The sequence below is a fragment of the Clinocottus analis genome, unplaced genomic scaffold (genome assembly GCF_023055335.1).
Source record: "Clinocottus analis isolate CAN_PGR_092001 unplaced genomic scaffold, fCliAna1.0.p SCAF_8, whole genome shotgun sequence".
In the NCBI taxonomy this organism is placed as follows: domain Eukaryota; kingdom Metazoa; phylum Chordata; class Actinopteri; order Perciformes; family Cottidae; genus Clinocottus; species Clinocottus analis.
Genome location: NW_027176240.1, coordinates 13,181,200 through 13,204,862, shown reverse-complemented (window position 1 = coordinate 13,204,862; position 23,663 = coordinate 13,181,200). Strand labels below are relative to the sequence as shown.

General features: G+C 38.2%; 1 protein-coding gene across 29 annotated transcripts in view; it reads right to left on the bottom strand.

Annotated features, from left to right (window-relative positions):
- The window catches only part of LOC137779604 (neurexin-1a), a 231,760-nt gene extending 209,064 nt beyond the window's left edge, over window positions 1-22,696 (bottom strand). For 7 of the 29 annotated variants that reach the window (XM_068567606.1, XM_068567610.1, XM_068567628.1 and 4 more), the window contains exons 1-6: window positions 22,343-22,404; window positions 19,676-21,019; window positions 3,546-3,563; window positions 2,080-2,109; window positions 1,359-1,370; window positions 854-901 (exon numbers count right to left, since the gene is read on the bottom strand). In XM_068567606.1, coding sequence (XP_068423707.1) covers window positions 854-901; window positions 1,359-1,370; window positions 2,080-2,109; window positions 3,546-3,563; window positions 19,676-20,387 — 820 coding nt within the window. In that variant the 5' untranslated portion in view covers window positions 20,388-21,019; window positions 22,343-22,404. Of the gene's footprint in view, window positions 1-853; window positions 902-1,358; window positions 1,371-2,079; window positions 2,110-3,545; window positions 3,564-19,675; window positions 21,020-22,188; window positions 22,310-22,342; window positions 22,405-22,545 lie in introns of those variants that run through there. The other 22 variants (XM_068567617.1, XM_068567620.1, XM_068567631.1 and 19 more) reach the window with 10 other exon arrangements.
- Window positions 22,697-23,663: the final 967 nt, after the last annotated feature.

The following is a 23,663-nucleotide window of genomic DNA, read 5'->3' as shown; positions in this document are numbered from 1 at the left end:
AAAATGTGTTTCATATCTTATAACTATTGTTAACAAGCATTGTAATACAGGCCTGTATTGTTAGAAGAAACATGCGCACCTGTAGAAGACTGTCAAACTGAAAACACTATAAGTAAAGGTAAGCATTAAAACAAGTGTCTGTGTTCCTTATGCAATGGTAAGAGATGATGTGAAAGTACTCTAGGCATAAGTAAAAGTTGCAGAAATATGACTTCTATACTTTTACCTACACGGCAAGCTGTCTCTGCTTGGCTTCCTTCACTCAGTTCTCATTTTTCCAATTGGTTAATAGGACAATCCAATGGAAGAGTGCAAGGAATTCAATTTGACAATGAAACAGCGATGCGTTAACCGTGTTGAGACAAGATTGGCTATCAAAGAATGTATTAGAATACATTTACATAAGCACAAGTAGACCAATGATATTAGGTATTACCCCATTTCTGAACATGAACAAAGGCAGGTAAATTACACTTCATTCATAGAGCGTTTGAAGACTTACCTGTTCAGATGGTGCTTCACAAGTATGATAAGAGAAAGCATTTAACGTAACACAATATTTATTTTTGGCAAAATAGAAACGTTCAAAACTGCAAAAAATAAACTAATAGCATAGTATATGTCAAAGCAACAACAAGAGCAAGCAAAATCAAGAAAAAAAAACTAATTATTCCAGTGAAAATACTTAAACGCCGTAGTGTTGATCACTACTTTTCAAATTTTACACCGTACAAGTCATTTCCCAATTAGTAAACAACACATACTGACAGTCAAGTTTCCCACATTAAGTTAATGATAACTTGCTAGATTTGATTTTACTTCATTGACTAACTTGAAAGAATCAAAGTTTTACCTTGAATGCTGAGAAGGGACCTTAGTAGCCAAACTTCCCCTCTCTGCCCTGAGGAGGAGAGTCAAATGGCAAAGATCAGAAGTCCACTTACCCCACAGGGAGAAGAGGTGATGATCACAGCCAGGATGGGAGGCCCACAACACCATGATCCAGCCTCACCCAGCAAACCCAAAACCCATTATTTGAACAAAAAGAGTGTAGTTACCCCCTGGGTGGTGGTGGTGGTGGTGGTGTACTGGAACTAGGATAGCAACTATTCTGTTAATATGCCCATGTGAGTCTCTTTAATGATTCCCATGCATCAAGCAGAAAGGAAAGGTGACACAGCTTAAACATGTGAATGCAAAGCGAAAGCGGCACCTACCTTGGAAATCGTTCATATATAGTTGAGAAAGCAATTTTTTAAACGCCAATGACCTTTATATACTGCAGTTAGGCCAAATATATACTGCCACAAACACTGCTGTCATAGTTTCATGGATTCAGAGAATTATAAGGGTTGTACCTTTACTTTTACCTATGAGATTTGATGAAATGTTCCATGAAGAAAGCAGATTCCAGACAAAAAGGGAGAACAAAAGCAGAGGGGAGACTGATAAGTGTCGTGGTCAAGTCGGGAAAGGACAGACGGCAGGAGAAAGAGGCGACATATATGTGCAGATAGAGGGAAATGTGTGAAAGCAAGAGGCAACTAACAAAGGAAAGTGGAATGAGAGTAACAACACTTCACATCACTGCTCTGCTGCATGATAAAAGTATGCAGCAGCTGTACAAATGGAAACTCAAATGGACAGATTGTCAGATGAGGATTAGCTTTAAAATTCAGTAAGCTATTTTTCCACCACCATGCATTATTTCCTTATATTGTTTATGCAAATATACATTTACTCAAACCCACATCACCATAACACTGGAATTGTACAGTAGATGTGAATAATTAAAAAGAAGGAAAATACAGACTGAAATGACACGGCTACTCAGCAGAGAAGGGGCGGGGGGGGGGGGAACCCAAATGAGCTTGAAAAAGGGGGTCATACAGAGAGACAAAAAAAGTAACTGGGAGAATGAAAATAAACTAGGTCATTCAAAATAAGCAAAATGACAGCCCATATATGAAGCTTCAAGCCTGAGTACTGCACAGGAGACATATGCAAACACACTTCTGAGCACAATGGGAGCAAGAGGGACATTAAAGGAGTGATGGGAAAAAGGAACAGAGCTCATACCTTGGTCGCCCATCATCAGGTGTGCCAGACCTTAAAGGAAAACAAGAGCACAGTCAGCAGAGAACAAGGGATCATGGGAAGCTGTGTGACACTGACACGCAGGCATCTCTTTCAGAGCAGATGTCTGTGTTATTTGAGGAGTGTTGGGAAAGGGAAGAGTGGGAAAAAGAGGAGGATGCACGGACAGGGTTGGCGCAATGAGCATTTGGTCAACCAAAGCAGGTTGCAATGCATCATCAGCCTCTTACTAGTCTTCATTCAGAAAGCTATGTTCAGGCTGACCTTTTTTTCATTAAGATGAGAAGTGCACAGACTACCATTCCACCTACCCAAGAGAGAGCGATCCCTCTGCACAAATATAGCAGACGAGTCTTTTACCTTGACCTCCAACAACTGTCAACAGTGAGTCATACATTTGTCATACAAAGAAAAAGGAAGCTGATCGGAGACACTCCAGAAAGGAATTTTTATGTTAGCTGCAACTAATTCCAGGCATTCCCTTTAGCAAGCTTTTCTTCCTGATATACATTGTACATTGTCATTACCCTTAAACCCTGTTACCCTGTTTGAAAATGATTTCAAACTCAAACAACTAATAATCGTCTTCGTTCCTGTGAGTCTTAGTACACAAAATGGAACTTTTTTGCTTAAAAAGAAAATAGCTGGATGTCTGGGAAGTGCTTAAAGTCTATGTTACTTTGTCTTAAAATACACTTACCAACAAGACATTTAACCAAATAAAAAATATATATTTTCAATTTAATAGAGAACCCTAACTTCTTCATTGTGTCAGGTTGTAATAGCAATCACCACAAATGGACATTTACAATTTAAGGACTGAATCTATATTGTTCTGTTTTGTAGAACTTAGTGCAATACTTTATTATAGTATTGCTCAGCTTTTAAAAACAACTTTCACTCAGGACACTTGGACTTGTTGTTGTTTTAATATTATTTGATTCTTTCTTTCTTTTTGACTGATTTGTTTTTATCAGGAGTTCATCTTGGTTTCAGCATTGGCGCTCAAGGTCTAAAGCCCTGCTGTTTTATTTATTTATTATTGAGGAAATAAAACTGAGCGCTGAATAACCTCTAAGATAAAATGGTGAGGCAGCAAACCAGCAATACTCCAAGGCTACTCTCAGTACTACTACTACTACTACTACTACTACTACTACTACTACTACTACATAGTATAGAGTAGGACAAATGCATCCCAATCATAATTTAGGTATTAGTCTAATCACACACATGAAGAGTCATTAATGTGGGGTGTAAAAATAGAAGCAAAAAAAAAAAAAAAACCCAACGTAAACCTGATTAATGAGACTTACCACTCCAGTTATTTCAATGCATTTACTAGCATAACACATTTGCTTACATGTATTTGAGGGGCTTTAGCCATGATAATGTTTAAGCAAACACACAATTTATCAATAATGGAAACCAACAGTAAAAATACCCACCTTCAGTCTCGTTGTCTTCTGGAATCACGGACAGGCAAAGAGAAAGAGAGGAAGACATTCATTAAGCAGCATGCAGACTAGGACTGGCCATTGCATGTCGTAACCATGCAAGGCATTAAACATCACATGCAAGTGAACTATTGTAACTCCTGCAGAGGAAAGGCTGATCTATGCTTCGGCCTTCATTTTGTTGTCCACCCATTTTGCTCGTACACTGACCTGGAATACAGGACAGAGATGTAACTAAATGAGCCCTTCTGAATATTTGATATAACCTTGAAGAACTAGACTCTTGGTTGGGGGCAGATAAAAAACTGGCATCACTGTTAAAAGATTGAAGAACCAGTATTGATCATGATTTGTAAGGGGATAAACATCTTCAGGCCTGAGGCCGGTTCATTCTGTTGCGTAAGGCTAATTACATTTCCAACTCTTTTTTTTTCCTTTTTCAAACATGATGGACTTTAACTTTTGGTTACAGCGAGTATTTAATTCAACAGACTCAATGGAATCCGTGTGCAGTGTTTTGGTTGTTTTGAAAAGCTGCGCCATATGTGATGAAATGCAGTGCAAGAGAAAAGAACCCAAATAAATAGTTGGCTGTGGTAAAGCAATGCTTTTAAGGTTTTAGATTGGGCAGTGGGGTCTCGTGACTGAAAGTATCAGGTAACTTGATCTCCGTATGGACAACCATGACCAGTGAGCACGTATCGGTAACGCAAAAGGAGATTGTCCCCCGAAGCAAAGTTCCCTAACATTGGCAATCAAAGTGAGGTGTAAGGAAGTAACAAGACAACTGCAATGTAAAACCTCTAAGAAAGGAGGCCGGGAGAAGAATTACATCTTGGTTAAGTAATAGCAAACAGGTGAGGTAAACATCATGCTACCAATGAAAGGAAAACAAATGGGTTTGAGAAAACATGCAAAACCATTGAAATGAGAGAGGCCCAACTGCCGACAAAAACAATAAAGAATAGTCAGTCAACAGTTTGATTCACCATTAAGTGCTTGTAATCTGCCTGGGGACTGATTCCATATTCATTACTCAAATATTTAAAATCAGAATAGCAGAAATACACAAAAATGTTTGTTTTAAACTTTGCGGATATGACATTTTTATGAATTCTCAAGAAGGTAAACATGAACTGAAATCATGAGGACAAGTAGCATGCAAAGTCTAATCAATATTTGTAAAATAAAAAATAAAAACCTGGAATCAATCCAATTAGTTTAAACATGCGGCCAATTGGGCACAAAAGCCCAGTTGCCACTACAAAATAAACTCCTACCTCTGTCATATGGTTTCTTGCCCAGATTCAAGCGTTTTTTTTGACCCAAGACTTACCATCACCACTGGTTCCCATTCCAAATCAGACATCATGCACCAAAAAACAATCCAAATCATCATTTTGTGAACAAATTACAATGCAACCAACCACTTTCACGACTAAATGTAACTACTAAATGTATGTAAAACATATTTTACATACATTTAGTTACATTTAATTACTATTATCAATTAAAGTAATAGCTCATTTATCCAAGGCCTTGTGGAATGGAAGATATTTGGGATATCTATACTATTTATAAATTGACTTTCAAATTTTTTTAAACCAAAAAAAGTCTGATTTGCACACAGATTCATATAAATTCAACTATATATTTTGATATGTGTGCGGCCTCATGCATTATGAGGATCTTATTTCCTGATAGTCTTGCTTTCAGTTTGGATGTCGATACGACAGTAAAAAAGTGCACTTTGTTCACAAAAAGTTAGCTTGATGATGAAAAGCACATTGCTGAAATGGCATTCTGACAAAGCAAGCATGAAGCTGGCAGTTGCAAAGCGACCTCATGAGAAGTGTTACGTTTGAGAATCACAACCGTTTGCTATGGCAAGACCCCAAAGACTGATGGTCCCACAATGTGTAGTCATCCCTCCCTCTGCATTATAAATCCAAGTGTGGCTTAAGAGCATTGTTTTGATAGTTTGTTTTAGATCGCGTGTAAGGTTATTGTGCAATTAGCATTGCGTTATAGGGATTCCCTTTCTCCAATTATTGGTGATAAAAAAATAAAATAAAATCAGATTCCAAGGTAAAATAATGAATTTATCCTAATTAAGCTAGCATTAGAGGCATGCAGTATAGTAAATACCCTTATATGAAATCTGGTCTGAGCACCTTTTCTTCACACTGAGAGAGACGTAAATACAATGTAAATGGCAACAAGAGAGAAACAGAACGTTTCTAATACAGTGTACAGGTGCTCAGAGAATTTGATTTGTTGAAGGATTGTGCCCAGTAGTATAAGTCAGTCTTATGAATCGAACTCCAGCTGCCTTCAGTGGCCAAGGTAAACAAGGTTTCATTTGGTTGTATTTTGATCTGACATGTACCATTACAACAAGCCCTGTATCACACACACACACACACACACACACACACACACACACACACACACACACACACACACACACACTTTCTCAAATGTACCCAGCTGGTTGCATTCTAATCCAGAGACGTAAATCCATTTAATCCCCTTGACAAAGTGATCCGAGTGCTATTGTGCTGGTAACACTACACCGAAATGCACTCAACCGTCTATCAGATGATCTGCATCTCTAATGGTCTTGTGCTGTTGATCATGCACATGCTATTTAGCTCATGGAAAGTAATTACATTACTATTCATGTTGACGCCAAACTAACTAAAGCCTCTGGTGTGCAGTTGCAGAAAATAGAAAAATCTGGGATGGTAAATAGTTATATATAAATTGATTATCTGTTCTATTGGTCTCCTGCAGACATGATTCTGACAACTCAACACAACATTGATGTTTTGACTGTGAGATCAAAACTGTGACATCTGAATAACGCCAAAGTGACAGTTCGTAGAAAGCCACAGTCCAAACATGTTCTCATACTGACACTCTGTCAGACCCTTTGGCATCATCTTCTAATAGTGTCTCACTGCATGGCAGCAGGGAACACGTGGTTATAACGTTGTAAATTCAATCCAAAAACACCTAAGACAAAAAACAACATCACTAATTTATCCTTAAAATATCTACGACACTTTGCGACACAAACACCGGCCTCCGACACCGGCCTCTTGGTTGAAAGTTCTGTTTCTTTGACCCCTTTGTTTCTTTCTTTTTTCAAGTCTTAATACTACGATATTAACCTCTCTGAGCGTCTCTTAATGAAGACGATGGGTTTACATCGTAGTTGCTTACAGACTCTAAAGGGTGTCTTGTTTGTAAGCATCGGACGACAAAGGCGTGATAAAGCGTCACTGTTTGACTCTTATGAGAAAAAGCTGATTACACTTTAGACTGCTAGAAGCCAGCTCAATGAAATTCCATTAACACATCTATGTCGGTCCTGCTGTGTGTCTGAATGCAGTTGGCACCATCATAGGGCTCTTGTTGACACTACATTTCCTCTGAATCAACGTTTTGTCGTCCACTCATCTAAGTGTTTCAGGTTTATGGAATTCCTCGTCTCTATTATATGCATAGTTTCAGTTGGTTCTACTATTTATTTCAACCAATTAACATTACCTCCTTTTAATTATAGTCATGATTACTGTCTCCTCTTAAAATCAAAATGAATCAAAGTTATACTGAACCAAATTTACAGGTGCACAAATGTGTGGAAAATGTTTTTGGGTTTTGCCTAGTTTTGTAAACACTGTTGTGAGAAATAAGAAGCTGTAGCTGCAGTGATATTGGGATCCTGCAATGGGTTTCACAGATATGATGGAGCTTTATGCAATCCAATCCCATATTTTCTGTAACCTTGAGTAAGAACTCGGTAGGGCATCACCAATAAGATAACAATTGTCAAACAACTAATATTTTTCTTAAAGACTATCAGCAATCAGAGCCTCTTTTCAATAATATGTTTAAAAACAATATTTATGTAGCTTGCTATTGTATGTAGTGACTAATTGTATGTGTAATATAGCAGCTTTTAAACAAATGACCCAATTGTCTCCTCGAAGGTTGTCTCTTTAAAAGTCTGAAAATCAGACTCTACCTTAAAGTTTTGTAAAGTTTTGTGTTTATGTTCTGTATCTGTAATGTACCATTTTATACAGTCATCACTATTCAATTAAAACTAATTTATTCTCACGGCATTTGGCCTTTTTTGATAGACCGGTCAGACAAGAGGTGAGAGAGTACCTTAAATAAGGGTATGTTGTATAATAAGTAAAAAGCAATAACAATTAAGACGTTATATGTTCAGTGTTATGAATGATTAAGCAACTGACACTTCCAAATTAACGCGGTTCAGCTCCATCCTAAATAGCCTCAAACTGAAGCAGTTTATCATGCCAGCGTTGCTTTGAAAAAGTAGGTCAGCCAAATCTATGTTTTATTGTGGAGAAGCTGAAACTCTCCGGACAAAAAACTCTGATATTTGGACATCCTCGTAAAGGTGCTGCAAAAGAGAAATGAGTAGTGACTGCTGGAGGATGTTTAGGTGACACTCTGCAATGCGTCAACATGTTTTCCAGCTTGTTTGAAACATGGAGAGTCCAGCTTTCTTACGCCTTCTATCTTCTGTCTTCTATTTTAATGACGCACAGACTTTGACTGGAATCCTCCACAGTATATATATCTCACACATTGTCTCGACCAAGATCCTACAGTTCCCATAATGCAACTCAATAGCGTCTTTAGATTATATTTTCTGGGTTAGTTTTCTAACTTTTGGAAACCTGGGCCACGTCTGACATCATTCAAGGTTCAAGCTTTTTTATTTGGCATTTGTGTATAAACCAACATTGGAATTCTTGTTCAGGGCCCTTTCAGAACCAGTTTCTGAAATAAACACACACTATAATAAGAAAGAAAAAATATGAAAGTCTGAACATATCAAACTTGAAAAATGTAACAAATTAATCGCATGATTTTTCTGTGATTAATCACATTATGCACTAAGTATTAAATAGTTAAATAATGAAGTAAAAACTAGTGTATTGCTGGTTTTTTTTAAAAATAATGTTATCAGAACAATATCACAACACTGAAGTTACATACATACATATATAGTTTATAAATCTGTTTTTTTTTCTGAACAGATATCAGAAGAAACATTTGTATTTTATCAGGGAACAACATTAACAGTGTGTTCAGAAGTAAAGGTCTCTGTGAGGGACAAGCCACTCTTTATTTTGTCCATTTTCAGTCTGTTGCTTACCTTCAAGATGTATCTTAAAGACTAGCAGTTGATTAACTTTAAACAAAAGCAATGAGCGCTTATTACGTTTTTCATTTTAGTTAAGTTTTTCTTTCTCAGTGAGAAAAGTCAAGCTTGTGTTGGCTTGAACAAGTGCACTGAACATCTTCTGATGTGTGGAAAGTTCTCCTCTTTGAGACAAAAGTAAAGATCCAGAAGTGATACTGACTTAAAGTGATCTGCCATAGTGTATCAGAGTGTGGGGTCAGAAGCTTTGCTCATGCGCGAGTAATTTTCAATCTGGACGCGGAGGCTCCTGTGAGACGGACCGCCTGTGAGAGCTTAGTGAGGCGGAGCGACTCACAGAAGCACCCGCTGCTTATTGAGGACAGAAACTGCATAACAATATGTGCTTTGACATCAGGCTCAAGTCAGCAAGTCGTCAACACTGCCTGTCGGTGAGGCTACAGAAGCGCGCGCATGTACATAAAATGGCCTTCAAAGTAAAAGCAGTGTCGTTGTATTGCATTTCTGCCGTGCATCTTATTTATATATTTTTTTATTTTTATTGACTTCCCGCGGGCCGGACTGGGAGAGCTGTGAGATGGCCAGTTCTGAACTACGCCGCCTGTAAGAGATTTAAAGTGCAGCACATGTGTGCGGCAGTGATAAGACGAGCCTCCCAATGGAAAAAAAAATGCAGTTAACGCATGAACAAATAATTAACGTTGTTAAAGGATTGACACGATTGAGGACTTGCCCAGCCCTAATAAAAACACTATACATAAGGTGGTAATTTGTACAAGAAAGGTGGTAATAGGTACACAACTGTTTTCACAGACTGAGTAGTACCGATGAGTAAACTGAACTTCATAAAATGAACTTCATAAAATGAGTGAACTGCTCCTTTACATTATTAGGCAAACAAAACATGAATTCTCTCGTCTACATGGTCTCCCCCAATAACCTCCCACCCCTGCACTGCAGTATTGCAGTATTAATAATCAGGGGTGCTAATGTCATCACCATAAATGCAATAACAAAGAAGAACAGAAGGCACTGAAGACATTGCCAGCCCATTAGACAGTTGTAAATTTGAAAAATAGTAGCAGGACGGCTGCTCTAAAATCCTTTGTCACAGAGGCACTTTGAGGGAAAATGTAAAAGCCTTGCAGCAAAGGTCAGAGCCACCAGACGATCGATTTGTTGTTAAATTACAAATTTGACCAAATCGAGAGTAATGAGTATAAGTGAGGACTCATCTCCTAGTACCACAGCCTAAACCTAATGCATCTATCTTACAGAGGAGCGTTAGTGGCATTACACAGCTCACCATCTTCCTCATTATCCTCCTCAAGCAACAGTAGGGGTAGAGAGAGAGGAAATGGGCAGAGTGAGCGGCCACTCTGATGGAAATTGATAGCTCCCAGAGCTCTGGCTATACTGCACAATTTCAAACTCTCACCAGTGGAGTCGGTCAACTCTTCATACAACCTTTTGGTGAGGTCACCCTACTGACACTGGATTCCTCAGTATTGGACAGTGTCCAATATCCATTTTGGAAGAATGTGTAAATTCAAGATAAGACTTGACGTCAATCATGACACCTGAACCGTTTTGGCCAGAATCTACCTCAACTTAACACATTTACTTCATTAGTAAACCATTTACAAATTGACGTTTAACTGTTAATACATTTTGTTGCACATCTGTTCTCATCTTGTTCTGTAGTCCCTTTACCAAAGTGTCTCCTTATACTTTAAATCATTCAGATCAGCATCCCGCTGAGAAAGGAAGAGGGAGACATGGAGACAAGGAAAAACGGTTCAAGCCGAACCTCAACGAAGAAGACTACCATGTTTGAAGATATCAGAGGAAGCTGAACCACCTACCACACACAGAGTGAGAGATGGTAGAATGCAATTTAAATAAAGTGCCATCATTCAACGAGAACCAAGATGCAGAAATGTTCAAAGAGGAACAGCCGCCATTTCATTCAGCGTTACTTCCCATCTGCCCATCAATTTATAAAGATCTGGATAATTTGACGTGTGATGTATATGAAATAACAGGTGCCTGTACACCATGACAACACCTCCATGGCAACACCTCCATGGCAACACCTCCTGAGATTCATATTTAATTTCTTATTATAAAGAAAATGGCCCACTATTTTGCCAAAAATTGGGTGGCATCCAAAATGATCCATTCTGTTAGTTTAACTGATGGTTTCTTATGGCATATGCTGAGTGTCATTATTCTATATACATGTATGGGTTTATACATCATAATGCAATTATTAATAATCATTACATGTTTTGATATTAATTCATTATTTTTTCAAATCTGCTACAAGTAATAACACAAAACATTTTAACACAATATATTAGTATTTTCTACTTAGCCTATACTTGCATGTGGAGCTTTCCTCTACATGAATGACAGTCTCAACAAATACATGGTTGGACATTTGGGTAAACTTGCGGCATAGAGTTAGATGAAGAGGTCCCACCGCTCTCCAATCTTTCCAATAAAACTATACAAGGAATCTTCATTTTGTTTGGATTTTGTCGGTCCCTGTGGAGGATAGTGGTGTTTCCAGTCCCTTTACGACCTCTGAAATGTTTGCAGAAGAGTCTGACAGTCTACACCGCACAGCATCCCTCCCTTCAGCCCTGCGCCCTGGGCCTCCAGCAGCATGGTGTCAGTGTTGGCTCCCAGTGAGGACCGGAAGCAAGGCGACACTATGCTCATGGCCCGGCTGCTGGCAGATGCCGAGCACTGGTCCTCTGGCTGGACATTCAGACTGCAGGTCAAACTATTGCCTGAAAGGTGCTACATTCTAAATAAAGAGTGTATCTATTGCCACAACAGCTGATTGGATAGTGGACGTGATGCTGCTGCAAAAGGCTGTTGGTCAGGATGGCGTTATCAGTTGTAACTGCTGTATGTGTGCAGTGCAGAGCTAACCAGAAGAGCACTCTCACTAATATACAATAAAAGGCACACACTGCTGACCCAGCTATGTCCACTCAGCACAGAGAAGCTCAGATTACAACAAACACAGATGGAGAGTGACTTCATTCTTTGCTCAGGCTAATGCTCTTTTATATATCTTTAAGTTACGTGGCGAATACTTGTTTGCTGCTCTATTTATACTCTGAATGTCGTAGACAACTTTAAGAAAGGTAATCAATAAAATTGGGATTTGAATGTACGTCTAACCACATTTGTTCTACAGCTACTCTTCGTCCTAAGACGGACACAATGGTGCACTATATATACTAAAATCTAAATATACTCACACAGTGTTCTTTTTTTTTTATTTGATTAATCGTACTATGCAGCTACGACAAGTTTCTCGGGACAGATGGTGTGTAGACAATAAAGTCCAATCCAGATATTTCCAAAGAGACAGCCCAAACAGAGGGGATTGTCGCAGCAGATGTGCAGAAGACCTCGTCAATCTTTTATATCTTGGGGATCAGAATGATTCAAGAGGATAATCACAGCAGCTTATACAGTATATCTAATAACTTTAATCGCAGGATTGACAATACCTAGGTTAGGTATTACAAATATGGAATAAATCTTTTTTGTGACGCAGTACCTGTTAAACACTTGAATATTAGGCCTGGCGGGGAAAAAAGATGTCTACTAAGAATCAATGTCAGCTTATTTGTAATTTATTGTATTAGAGATCACAGCCTCATGTTGAAGTACCTTTTCTAGCTAAATACGTTCAGCAGTTGCTTAAGGAAACTGTAGTTATGGCTCTCACTGTTGATGTGTGACAAATCCCTATCTGAAGAGAGGCTCTTCAGCTAAGGTTTTTTTTTTTTTTAAAGTATTAATAAAGCACACTGAGCAGCTAAGCTCTAAGTACTGGGAACAGTGAGCTACAGCCCTTACCAATAAAAATGACAAAAAAGACCTTTGATTTCTGATTCTGATTCATTAATCTATACGGGAGGTAGAGAATCCCTAAAGGTAACAAATAACCTCCCCTTCACTATTTTGTCAAATCAGGTTTATTTGTGCTATTACAGTCACATATGGCTTCAAAGTCACATAAAATGTTGTTAAAAAAAGTGATTTGTCTTTGCTCTACCCTGAGCATGACAGCTTTCAAATTATGACATCGCACTTTCGACTTGTTTTTAGCATTTCAGACGACTCTCATGAAGGATGACACCTAACCAGCATCATCAAAGGCAACTTATGTTCAAAGTGAAAATATCATCTGCAGCCCGGAATTTAAAGAGGCACAATTCATCATATGCAGCTTTTATTCTGAATCTGTATCGGGGAGGCCAAACCATTTAGATTGCATAAAGCATGCAGGGATAATGCAATGTGAGATTTTTTTCCAATCAAAACATAGATATGAATAAAGGCACCACATATGATAAATAAACCAACAAAAATAAACTCCTTCATGCTAGCGAACATGCTTTAATAAAAAACAAACTGTACACAGTTTAATACAAGCAAGAGTGTGCCGTGGCTACTCACACGTAGTTATTTGGGCTGTGGGACCAATCCCATTAAAGGAGAGTTTTGTGTCAAAGAATTTCACAAACACCCTTTGACAGTCAGGAGCAGTTGTATTTAAACAAGGCAAAAATCCTCCTGGAAAATCCCTCTAATCTTTTGATCCCAATATCTGTCTTTGGACTCAGAGACAGCGGTACACTAATAATCTGCTTTCGTCTGAGTGAAGCTGCAGGAGGCTTCGAGACAGAATGACACTTTAAGAGATACAGTGAGGCCACGTGTTTGTGCAACAGACATTACTCAAAGAAACCGCTCATTCCAATTAAGAATTGATCATGCTATATAGTGTGTCTCAAAGCAGTTCATTCTGTGTGAAAATGTTTAAAGCTGTTGAAAAAAGGTGATAAAAAATGGTTTATGTCATTCATATGCATCCATAAACTCCCTTAAGAATGATAGTGTTGCTTTTGACAAACACAAGCTACTTATTTAATTCACTAAAGTTACTGTTTTCATATGAGTTACCCTGTGCAATTATCTACACAGCTGTCTGTGGACTGCAATATTAACTGCTCTTGTATACAAACTGATGCAAAGTCCCAAACTGTAAAACCTCTACAAATGCCAAACCCCACCAGGAGTAAACACAACATATATTTCCAACTACAGTAGTATTTGAGACGCATTCATTTAAGTTGTTAAATGCACAGTTGTGTACCATTAGCTTTTTTCAATCAGGTTTTTTTTTGTTCAGTTGTTCAGCCATCCAATTTGGCATAAAACGTGAAGTACTGACGAAAATCACACTGCCAGAGCATCAACAGAACTTTTGGTTTGAATTAATTCGCCTCTTCATTCAAGGACACACACAGTCCAACAAGAGTCCAACACGTTTTCTTACTAGATGTTGTGCAAAAAGCCAGAATCATCAAATTATTGTCCAAAGAAAGAAATGCTCTCTTTTTTGTTTGACACCAAAAGGCCTTTTGTTTTTCAGTATCACTGTAGCCAAATAGTTTTTTATTAAAGTAGCACTAATCAATATCTCAAGGAACAAATGTCCCTTCGGAGTTGGTGGAGACAAAAATTAAGTTACAGTAAAATGTGAATAAATATTATTCAAATATTGTAGCCATGACTGCAAAAGAGTGTCACTGTTGCTCCTCTTCCTTCATATTCCAGGTGGTGTTAAATCAGGTGGCGTGTCATTGTTGACAGATAATGTAAAACAACACCCCAAATGTGATGAAGGGGTTGCCGAAGTCTTTGCATTTAAAATTCTACAATCTCATTTGCAAATGACTTCAAAATCAATTAGTGTGAGACAGACGTAGTCAAGGAACCAGTGTCATATAAGACATAAAAAAGAACAACAGCATACAAAAACACATCAGAAAAAAATGCATATTTTGTGTGCACATTTACACGTATAATAATTTACGTTGACATTTTGCCTCCTGCATATGTTGCACTAATTCATGTTGCACACATGTGTTGTTCAATCAGGTTTCAAGCCTTCTTGTTCCATGACTGCCAAGTTGATGATTATGATTCAAATGTGAAAAAAGGTGTGACATGATTTCACTTACTGTAGGCCACAGTCATACTTGGTACGCTGTCATTATGCATTAGGAGCTTAATGAAGTGGCTTAAATAATCTGGCTGTCAGTCCTACAATGACTTCTAACACTATCTGTACAAGGACCTTGAAGCTATTCTCTCAGCTAAAGTGCAACACAATCACAATTATTTACTGTATCCAGTCAATTTATCCTTTGAATTACATAACGCACAAAATGAGATAAAATACAATGCCGTCCAGTCTTTAGATCTGCCCTACTTTTGTACTTTGGCTGATTTATGTTCAGCAAATGTACAATGAAATGAACATCATTCCATTATTTCAGGACAAAATAATTTATCTAATGAGAAAAAGGAGGACAGATTCTGGGAACTTACTGGCCATACAACAGAGCATTTAAATAATTGTTTTACCGATCAAAGGGATTTATGTGTGCGTGTGTGTGGTGTTGTGCAATGTGCAAGCTTGTGGTTGGATAGTGGAGACTTGACAGGTCTGGTGCAAATCCTGTGAGCCTTTCATCTGATCAAAGCAATAAAACAGCTTTTAAATTATTTAATGGTCAGGTACATTTTAAACTCCAATATACTTTGGAGGTAATCAATGTATGGGCACTAGATAAACATATGGGCAGACTTTTCTGCATCATATGCTTTGTTGTTACAGTTAAATTTGATTCTCACAAGGCCGAAACCATAGCTTTGATTACCATTTTCAATTAATGGTCTGATAAAATTCTCCATAGACAGACATTTGCAGTAGTAGCTGTTGTTTCCTGCCAACCTTGTGCTCTTCGGGAGGTGAGAAAGCAAGCAGAAATCATATAATACCTTGAGGTGCGGAGACAACAAATCTCTGTACTGAATTAGCTGGCAATGGTATTATTGAGTGAAGGCTTTCATGAAAAGTGACTTAAGATACGAGGACTTAACACAATTTCAGCCCTGATGGCTCCAGTGGGAATTGAATCTCTTTGTCTTGCAATGTTAGTGCCATGCATAAATGAGCTATAAAGCACTTTCATCATCTGTGTTGGATTACCACGATTTATATGGTCTGGTGTACAATATAGTAACACTGAAAACATGGCTGGACACAAAGGTGAAATACAGACTAACAGTCTTACAGTGTTTTAGCGCAAACTAATTACGCATGTCATTGTGTGTAATTTTGGGATTGGGAACATATAGCTATATTTAAAGATGCATTAGTCAATATTTGTATATTATCAATGGGTCAAATGGCTGCATGTAATGTAAGAGGGGTTGCCCGTAGTGACAAATCGACGGAGAATGATCACCCAAGTCTGGTTTTAAAGCACCTTTCGGCTCATTGTTTTGGTCTTACAACCCACAGCTCTAATGGTCTATTTTGTCTAACTGCTATCCTCCAACAGCAAGGGGAGGCTATCCTCGTCTCTTCGATATAATCCTTGTATGATACCAGCCCAGCATCAAACAACCGACAATAAGTCACTAGTGACCCTAAGAAGTTGGTGGAGACCAAAACGGAGCTAAAAAAAAGGGAAAATCGTAATTAATTTGCCAAGAAAGCCCACTATACTGGTCACACATGCTGGCAAACTAGAAACAATGCATTGAGATGGTGAGACTACCTCTCACATTAACCAATGTTTTCTGATCTGAGATCTGTTCTTATCTACATATATTCAAGAGCAGACTAACACACATGAGTGCTGACATTTTTGTACAAAATAAATTTGACAGTGGTCAAACAACCATGTACCTTTTTTTTTAGGTATTTAAAACCATAACTGAGAAAGTAGGTTCAGTCCCAAACGGCAGGCGTTGTGACTGATATATTGTCTGTTTGTTTGTGAGACTTCTGTTGTGTAATCTTTTGGATCTAATAATTTCAGTTTAATAACTTGTAGTTTCTCTTCCATGCTTTGGTGTGGTATATAATAAGCTGGGCAGATGTACGACTACCCTGAAAGACCTTTAGTGCAAAAATAGCTTGTTCAGGAGACTTGCTAAATTTGGAAAAAAAAATCACCTCCTTGTCATTGTCGCTGCAGCACCTAAAATAAGAATTAACCAAGTATTAATTGTTTTTCTTGCCTCTTTTGTGCCATTAAAGAAACACTTACTTTCAGCAGGAATATTTGTTTAAGATTAATTTACCAGAACGGGACTCCAGAGTCCATCCTTTCAAACCTTTAACTTATTAAGCTTGTCCACAATGCAACCAACTCCTCTACATGTGTGCATAGACATGCTACATAATTGTTGTTATCATATAATAGCTTTCATCTTCATGAACTATAATGGTTGTGGTCCCCATTGCGATGGTATACTCGTTACATTGACCTCTTTTCAAACAATGACTGCTCATCGTTTATGCAGCACTAAGATGATATATTTTACATCTTTCTTCTTAACATTACAATAACGTAACCAATTATGGCCATATATATATAGAATATAAAAAATATATAAAAGTAGAATGTGCTGCCAAGAAACAGGCAGCACATTTTACTTTTATTTTGTATTTAATCTAGAGCCAAAGTGTCAGCCTAACACTGAACTATGAATGCATACATACACACACACACACACACACACACACACACACACACACATACACATATATATATAATATATATATATATATATATATATATATATATATATATATATATATATATATATATATATATATATATATATATATACTAGGGGAATGTTTTTTTATCTCTTAAAAACAGTGTTTAGTTTTTGTACAATATATTTGTATTCTTTTATTTTTTTAATGTATCTTGCAAGAAATTTGATTTATATATCTCCATATCAAATTGTTTTTAATGTGTCTGTACTTGAACCCTCTCCCAGTATTCTTGACTGACATGTAGGATCCTAAATAGTTCATAACGCTAATTGTTTTTGACTCATCTCAGACAAATTATAGGAAGTTCACCTTTGGAAATAAGTTTTAGTAAGTAGGCAAAAACACTTTATAGTCATACTTTATAATTAAATTAAATAAAAATGCTTAATACCCAGAATGTGTGTTGAGATTGTTATTTCCTCAAAAAAATAATGTTAATGCATAAAATATGTATTTAAAACAATTTGATATAACTGTCTGGATACTAATCTGTTGTGAAGATGGTAACATTGAAAACAAAGTTGCTTATGCATTTTACATCATGAATCATCATCAATTCATTGCATCGCTTTCTTAACGACAAATGTATCCCAGCTTTCCTGAGATAGACCTGTCAACAAGCCACATTTGCAGAGGTAAAAAAGATGGCCGCAATAAAATTAGTGATCGCATTGTGGTTCACAAAAAGACCTTTGCCTTTGGCTTTCAAGGCGTTTTGGGGATTTCCCCTAAACTGGAGAAAGATTTGCGATTATACACTCTACTTAAAAAGAGCAAAAAGAGAACGACTATATTGTTTGGGTGGCATGTCCAAGTATATTTACTGACACAGTTCTTTTTTAATCTAAATTAATCCAGGGTGTTTTGATGCAGTGTGGCTATACAGCACTGCTATTTCTCACTGTAGTTCATTGGTTTAAATAAACAAATACTTAATGTTGCCAACACTGAAAGCCTGTTAGTGAACTACAGCAACAATCATTCATTCTGTCAGTGCATGCGGTTGGTAACTGACCCAAAGCTGCATTAACACCTTCAACAAAACATGAATACAGCAGAGAGAGAAAAAACATAGCCCAGTGTGTAGAGGACATTCTAATTAGGAATACTTAATATTTGCCTTAATGACTAATGACAATACGATGGGGATATTTTACTGTATGATGCAGTAATAAGTTATCTAACGATGGCTCAATGAGCTTATTGTTAATAAAATATGTATGTGATTGAATAAAGATACATGGGCCTTTGAAATTAAATGGCCTATAGAAATAGATAAATATAAGAAAAACACACACACTCACACCCCTCCCCCATCGACACTGACCAACAAACCTGCTCTTCCCCACCACAGCACTAAACTGCCAACCTGTGGGAAGAGCCACACTCAATCACTCAATGCCTGAATGCTGATGCTTTTTCATTAGAAAAAAGGGATAAAAACAAAAAGAGATTCTGATATTTTGACACCAATATTTGGCTACGACAGTCACAGTATTCTCACAAGCTCAAAGAACCTTATGTTCTCTTCTTCGCCGGGTCTCTAGTGTTTTTATTCTTCTGCATTACCCAGCTGATTATTTTATCTGTTGGAATTATTCAATCAATTAGGATAGCATTTCAGACGGAAATCATGCCTCGGCCATGCTCCAGTTTGTCGAAAATTATCGGATGATAGATCATAATGTGTTGGGCTTAAAGTATCAATATAATAATAATGACAATGTGAGCAACTGACACAAGAATCTCCCCCAGTTATTTCTTTTGGTTCTCTTCTGTTGCCAACTATTCAGATCTCTTGGGCGCTTTTTAAACTGTATGAAGTCAATGACATCATTCATGTTTACTCCATCTGACTCTGATGATTACTCTTGCTCTTGCTTTTGAAGTAAGCCATTGGAGATGATGTTTCATAGGTCAACCAATCCCCATGGACCTGTTTTATAAAAATGGAAGAAACCTTCGGGGATGGAAACACCCGCAAGTTTTGCTAATGAGGCCTTGCAGGAGACTCACTCATTACAAACACCTGTATAGCAGATCGATGATACACATGGTAAGATTTAAACAAGCATAACCAAGTAGAGGAGGGCAATGCATTTATTTAGGACTGATGGTAATTGCATGAGAATACTTGAATTTGTTTTAAATCAGTCCATGTTGCGGCTGACTTGAAAAGGGTACAGAGGACATGTTGTACCGACTGTATGTCTGAACTGAATCCAAATGTCTTACCTTCACTGCAGTCCTTCCCTTGAAACCCTGTCCGAGAGCAGTCACATGTTGGTTCGTTGTTAATTATACTGCAGACTCCTCCATTTAAGCACATGTTGGCTGAACCGCAGAGGTCCTCCTTCACTCCTTCACTGTTGATCGTGATAGACTCTGTGTTGTTGACCTTTATGTCAGTTATCCATCCAGTGTAAGGTAGCTGATCCTTGACTGCAGCTGATGTGAGTCGTAACGCCACGGATCGTAACTCCGGTGGTATTCCACCAACAAACAAATGGCTAAAAACAGTCATATCCCGTCTTTTTGACTTCACCTCCACCCATTTTTTCTCATTGTCCACCTTCAGGGTCGTGTTCTTAAAGTTTCTCCTTATTGTGACCGCGTGCCATTGGCTGTCGTTGACCGCCGTGTCAGATACAACGGTCGCAGGTTCGGCACAGAAGATTGAGAATCGGAGGCTGAGTTTACCATTCAGTATGAAAAGTTCGAGAAAGTCACAAAATCCCTCGTCATCGAAGTAGACTAGCAGCCCGTGGGAACTCTTTGTTTTCATATTGAAGCTCATTTCACTTTCGCAACACGCATTCCAAACTGGAAATCTAGCCCACTGGCCCTCAGCACCTGTAAACTCTAGACAAGTGCCGATCTCTACAAAGCAGCAAAAAAGCAGCCCAACCCATAAGATATGGGCACTATGTGGCTTTTGTATAACCATTGTGCATTCACAAAATCTATGCAGATGGACAGAGACTTATAGGGCTGAATTTGTTTATATGAAGCTTTGCTTAAGCAACAAATAGAGAGTACACCGGCTAACAAGTGACTGTCTCCATGGATAAACAATTGTAAACTGATGCATTGTAAGACAAAAAGTTAAATGCTATTGTATATTTGCACAGCAACAGGCTTGGCCAACAATTATTTCCTGAAGCAAATACCATTACCTCATACTGTCCATGTAGGCCACTGGCCAAACCTCTCACTGTTTGCTCCCAAATAGTTTGAACTGTTTAAAGGTCCTCTCTGCCATGGCTATTTAGAGCAAAGTGACAGGGATTCAAATATCCATTGGGCACACTTGATCTAATTTATGTAATTATGGAACAGTCCCTTCTGGTGCCAGTTAGTGTGTGCACTGTTTCACTTGAGTTGAAATGGCAGCTTTAATCTTCATGCTCATGCCAACATTCTTTGGCGGGTAACTGGAAGCCTTGCTTGGGGCTTTTTCACATAGTCATCCTCAGTAGCAATGAGAAGAAGAAAAATCCCATATGGAGACACGTTGGCTGATAAGCTCAGCAAAAGAAGCAGTCTGTCTGTCAAGGCAGTCCTCAGTCCCAAAGCTCTCTGCAAAACAAAAGCAAATTTGATACAGTACAAGTGCTTTCACCATATCCATTCCCAAATCCACTTTGGCCAAAGCCTTAATCAAAAGTCAGAGTTAATACTATGATTGAGGCTGAAGCACAGCCAATCAAACACTTATATCCAGAGAGGCCTTTTTTATAGCAGCAAACATGAGCATATCAATAGAATGGATGAATGAATATCAGCAGGGCTTTCCAGGAAGCATACAGCAGCACTGAACAGTCAGCATCCACGAATGACTTCATCTTGTGTGTCGGACACCATGTTTTTTTGTTTTTTTTCACGCAGTCCTTCGAACATCAAAAACACATAGGTGAGAAAAAATAAGAAAAACAAAAACAAACATGAAATAATGATAAAGCCTGCACCGTCATGATCGCGCCTCTGAAAACAATTCCTGAGGACAATCTCAGTCATACTAAAGTAAAACATAAAAAATTGCTGATTTACAACTCTCAATCTTTAGTCTAGGAATAATACTTTTGTGTTATTTTACGCTCGTTATAACTTCTGCAGCCACCAATGACCATTGTCAGCAGCATTCCGATATGCAGTAAGCAAGTCACCGGGCTGTCCTCTCTTGAAGACCTACCATGAGAAAAAGTGCGTCATTTGATTCACAATGGTTTGTTTGTGAAAGACGAACCAGTCGGGTTGCCGCTGGGTCTCAGTCAGACCCCCAAAATGTGCTCTTCATAATATTTGCCTCGTCACTATTTTTCGGACTAAGACGGATTCTGCATTTTCGAAACACTGGAAGCGTTTAATATTCAACTGGAGAAAGACGAAAAACCTGATTTGCGCAATTAGTTTGCATTTCAAAGAAGACACATCGGGTTTACTTCGGCACCGCAAACGTTGAAACGAGCGGAAACATCCTCTCCAGAAACAGCAAACGTGATGAATACCATTACCAGTGTATACAGATTATCATGCTCAATACGATGTGTGGTAATCCTCACTAAAATATTGCGTTTCACAGGCTATTTTTTGTCATAACAGGACATTAATAATATATCCTATACCTTAACATATTACCCTGGGTGAGGGCTGTAAAGGACGCACTATTATACGATTATAATTATGCTCCTGACGCTCATAAAATGTCTTGCAAAAAGATAAGACATTATTTTATTATTTGTTTTTACCTTTTGCGCGTACACCTTTACTTCTACGGGACCCTACATAGTTGGCACGAGAGAAAGAAAAAACAAAAACGATTTCATGCAAAACACTTGCACGGGCTGAGCGCCTGTAAACCACGACTGTCCGTATATGTTCGGTCTGTTTAAGAGCCTGTACCTCAAATCCAGTCTGGCGAAACCTCCACATCAAGATCTGCTTCCAAGTGAATGAATCGCAGCATCAGAGAGAGAGAGAGAGAGAGAGAGAGAGAGAGAGAGAGAGAGAGAGAGAGAGAGAGAGAGAGAGAGAGAGAGACGAGTCCACTTTCTCTCTAACTCTCCCACTAAAACCCTTACATGCTTGGTGGTTAAATAAATTACCTTAAATATGCCGTCCTCCAAGTTTGTTTTCCAATAATAAAACAACAAAGAACAACTAACGAGAAAAATGAAACCGGATGGAGTGGGTCGGGAGAGCGGGACGAAAATCCAGTTATCTTTGTGGAAGAGAAGGTGCAATCTGGTTTCCCTGTTGAGCTTATCCAGCGACTGTCAGGAGCCACAGACAGACCGTATCACGTGTCTCTCAATGATGTCTGCCGGGGAGGGGCTGCATGCAGTACCTCGGACAGCGCCTCTGCCTCCATAAGCATCCATCCACGGGCATTCACGGCAAAAGCAACTTTGGAGATAAGGCTTGTAAAACTGCTCCGATTGATCGATTGATCGCATTAGAGACACCAAAAGCAGGGGAGCAGTCAGAGATGGTACAGGTGAAGAACTGAGGAGTAGGATGTACTGCAAACTACCACATCTTATATTACATCTGTGTATATTCAATCTAAAAAAAAATAAATACACGTTTTATTGCAACCGATCAGACCCACATAGTAAAAGATGGAAAATAACTCACCAAGAGTCAGTTTCGGGGTTATTATGAAATCCAGTAGAATGATTGAATACTCAGAGGAAGTTTAATGCCCCTTTTATAAGTAAAACTCTATTTTTCATGGCGTGTATGGTACACTGTATATTTCCAGCATCTCTAAGGAGGTTCTGTATTTTATAATGTATGAATGATAAAAGAAAAAACCTTTTAGCACATTCTGTATAGCATAGCTCAGTAAAATCTATGTTTCGCTACAAAAAAAAACAAACAAAAGGGCAATGTGTGTTGGTTGCACATTTATTTGGAGAAGATATGTAAATGTATATTTGTTTTCAGAATGAACACTGGTGTAATACTCCAATAAGTACCGCTAAGAGTTCTAATCAAAGATGCCTTTCCTCAATGTAATTAGTACAACAATCTTGACTGCTAGTTGCATACATTAATAACCTGCTTTCCAGTAACTAAGATTGGAACAATTAACAAACTACATGCGTTAGTCCTGGGATGGGTGAACCTTAAGTAAGCCTTGATGCTGCATTTTGTCAGAACCATGCAGTGAAACAACCACATTTGCTAATAACATATTGTACAAGTGTTGTTTTATATA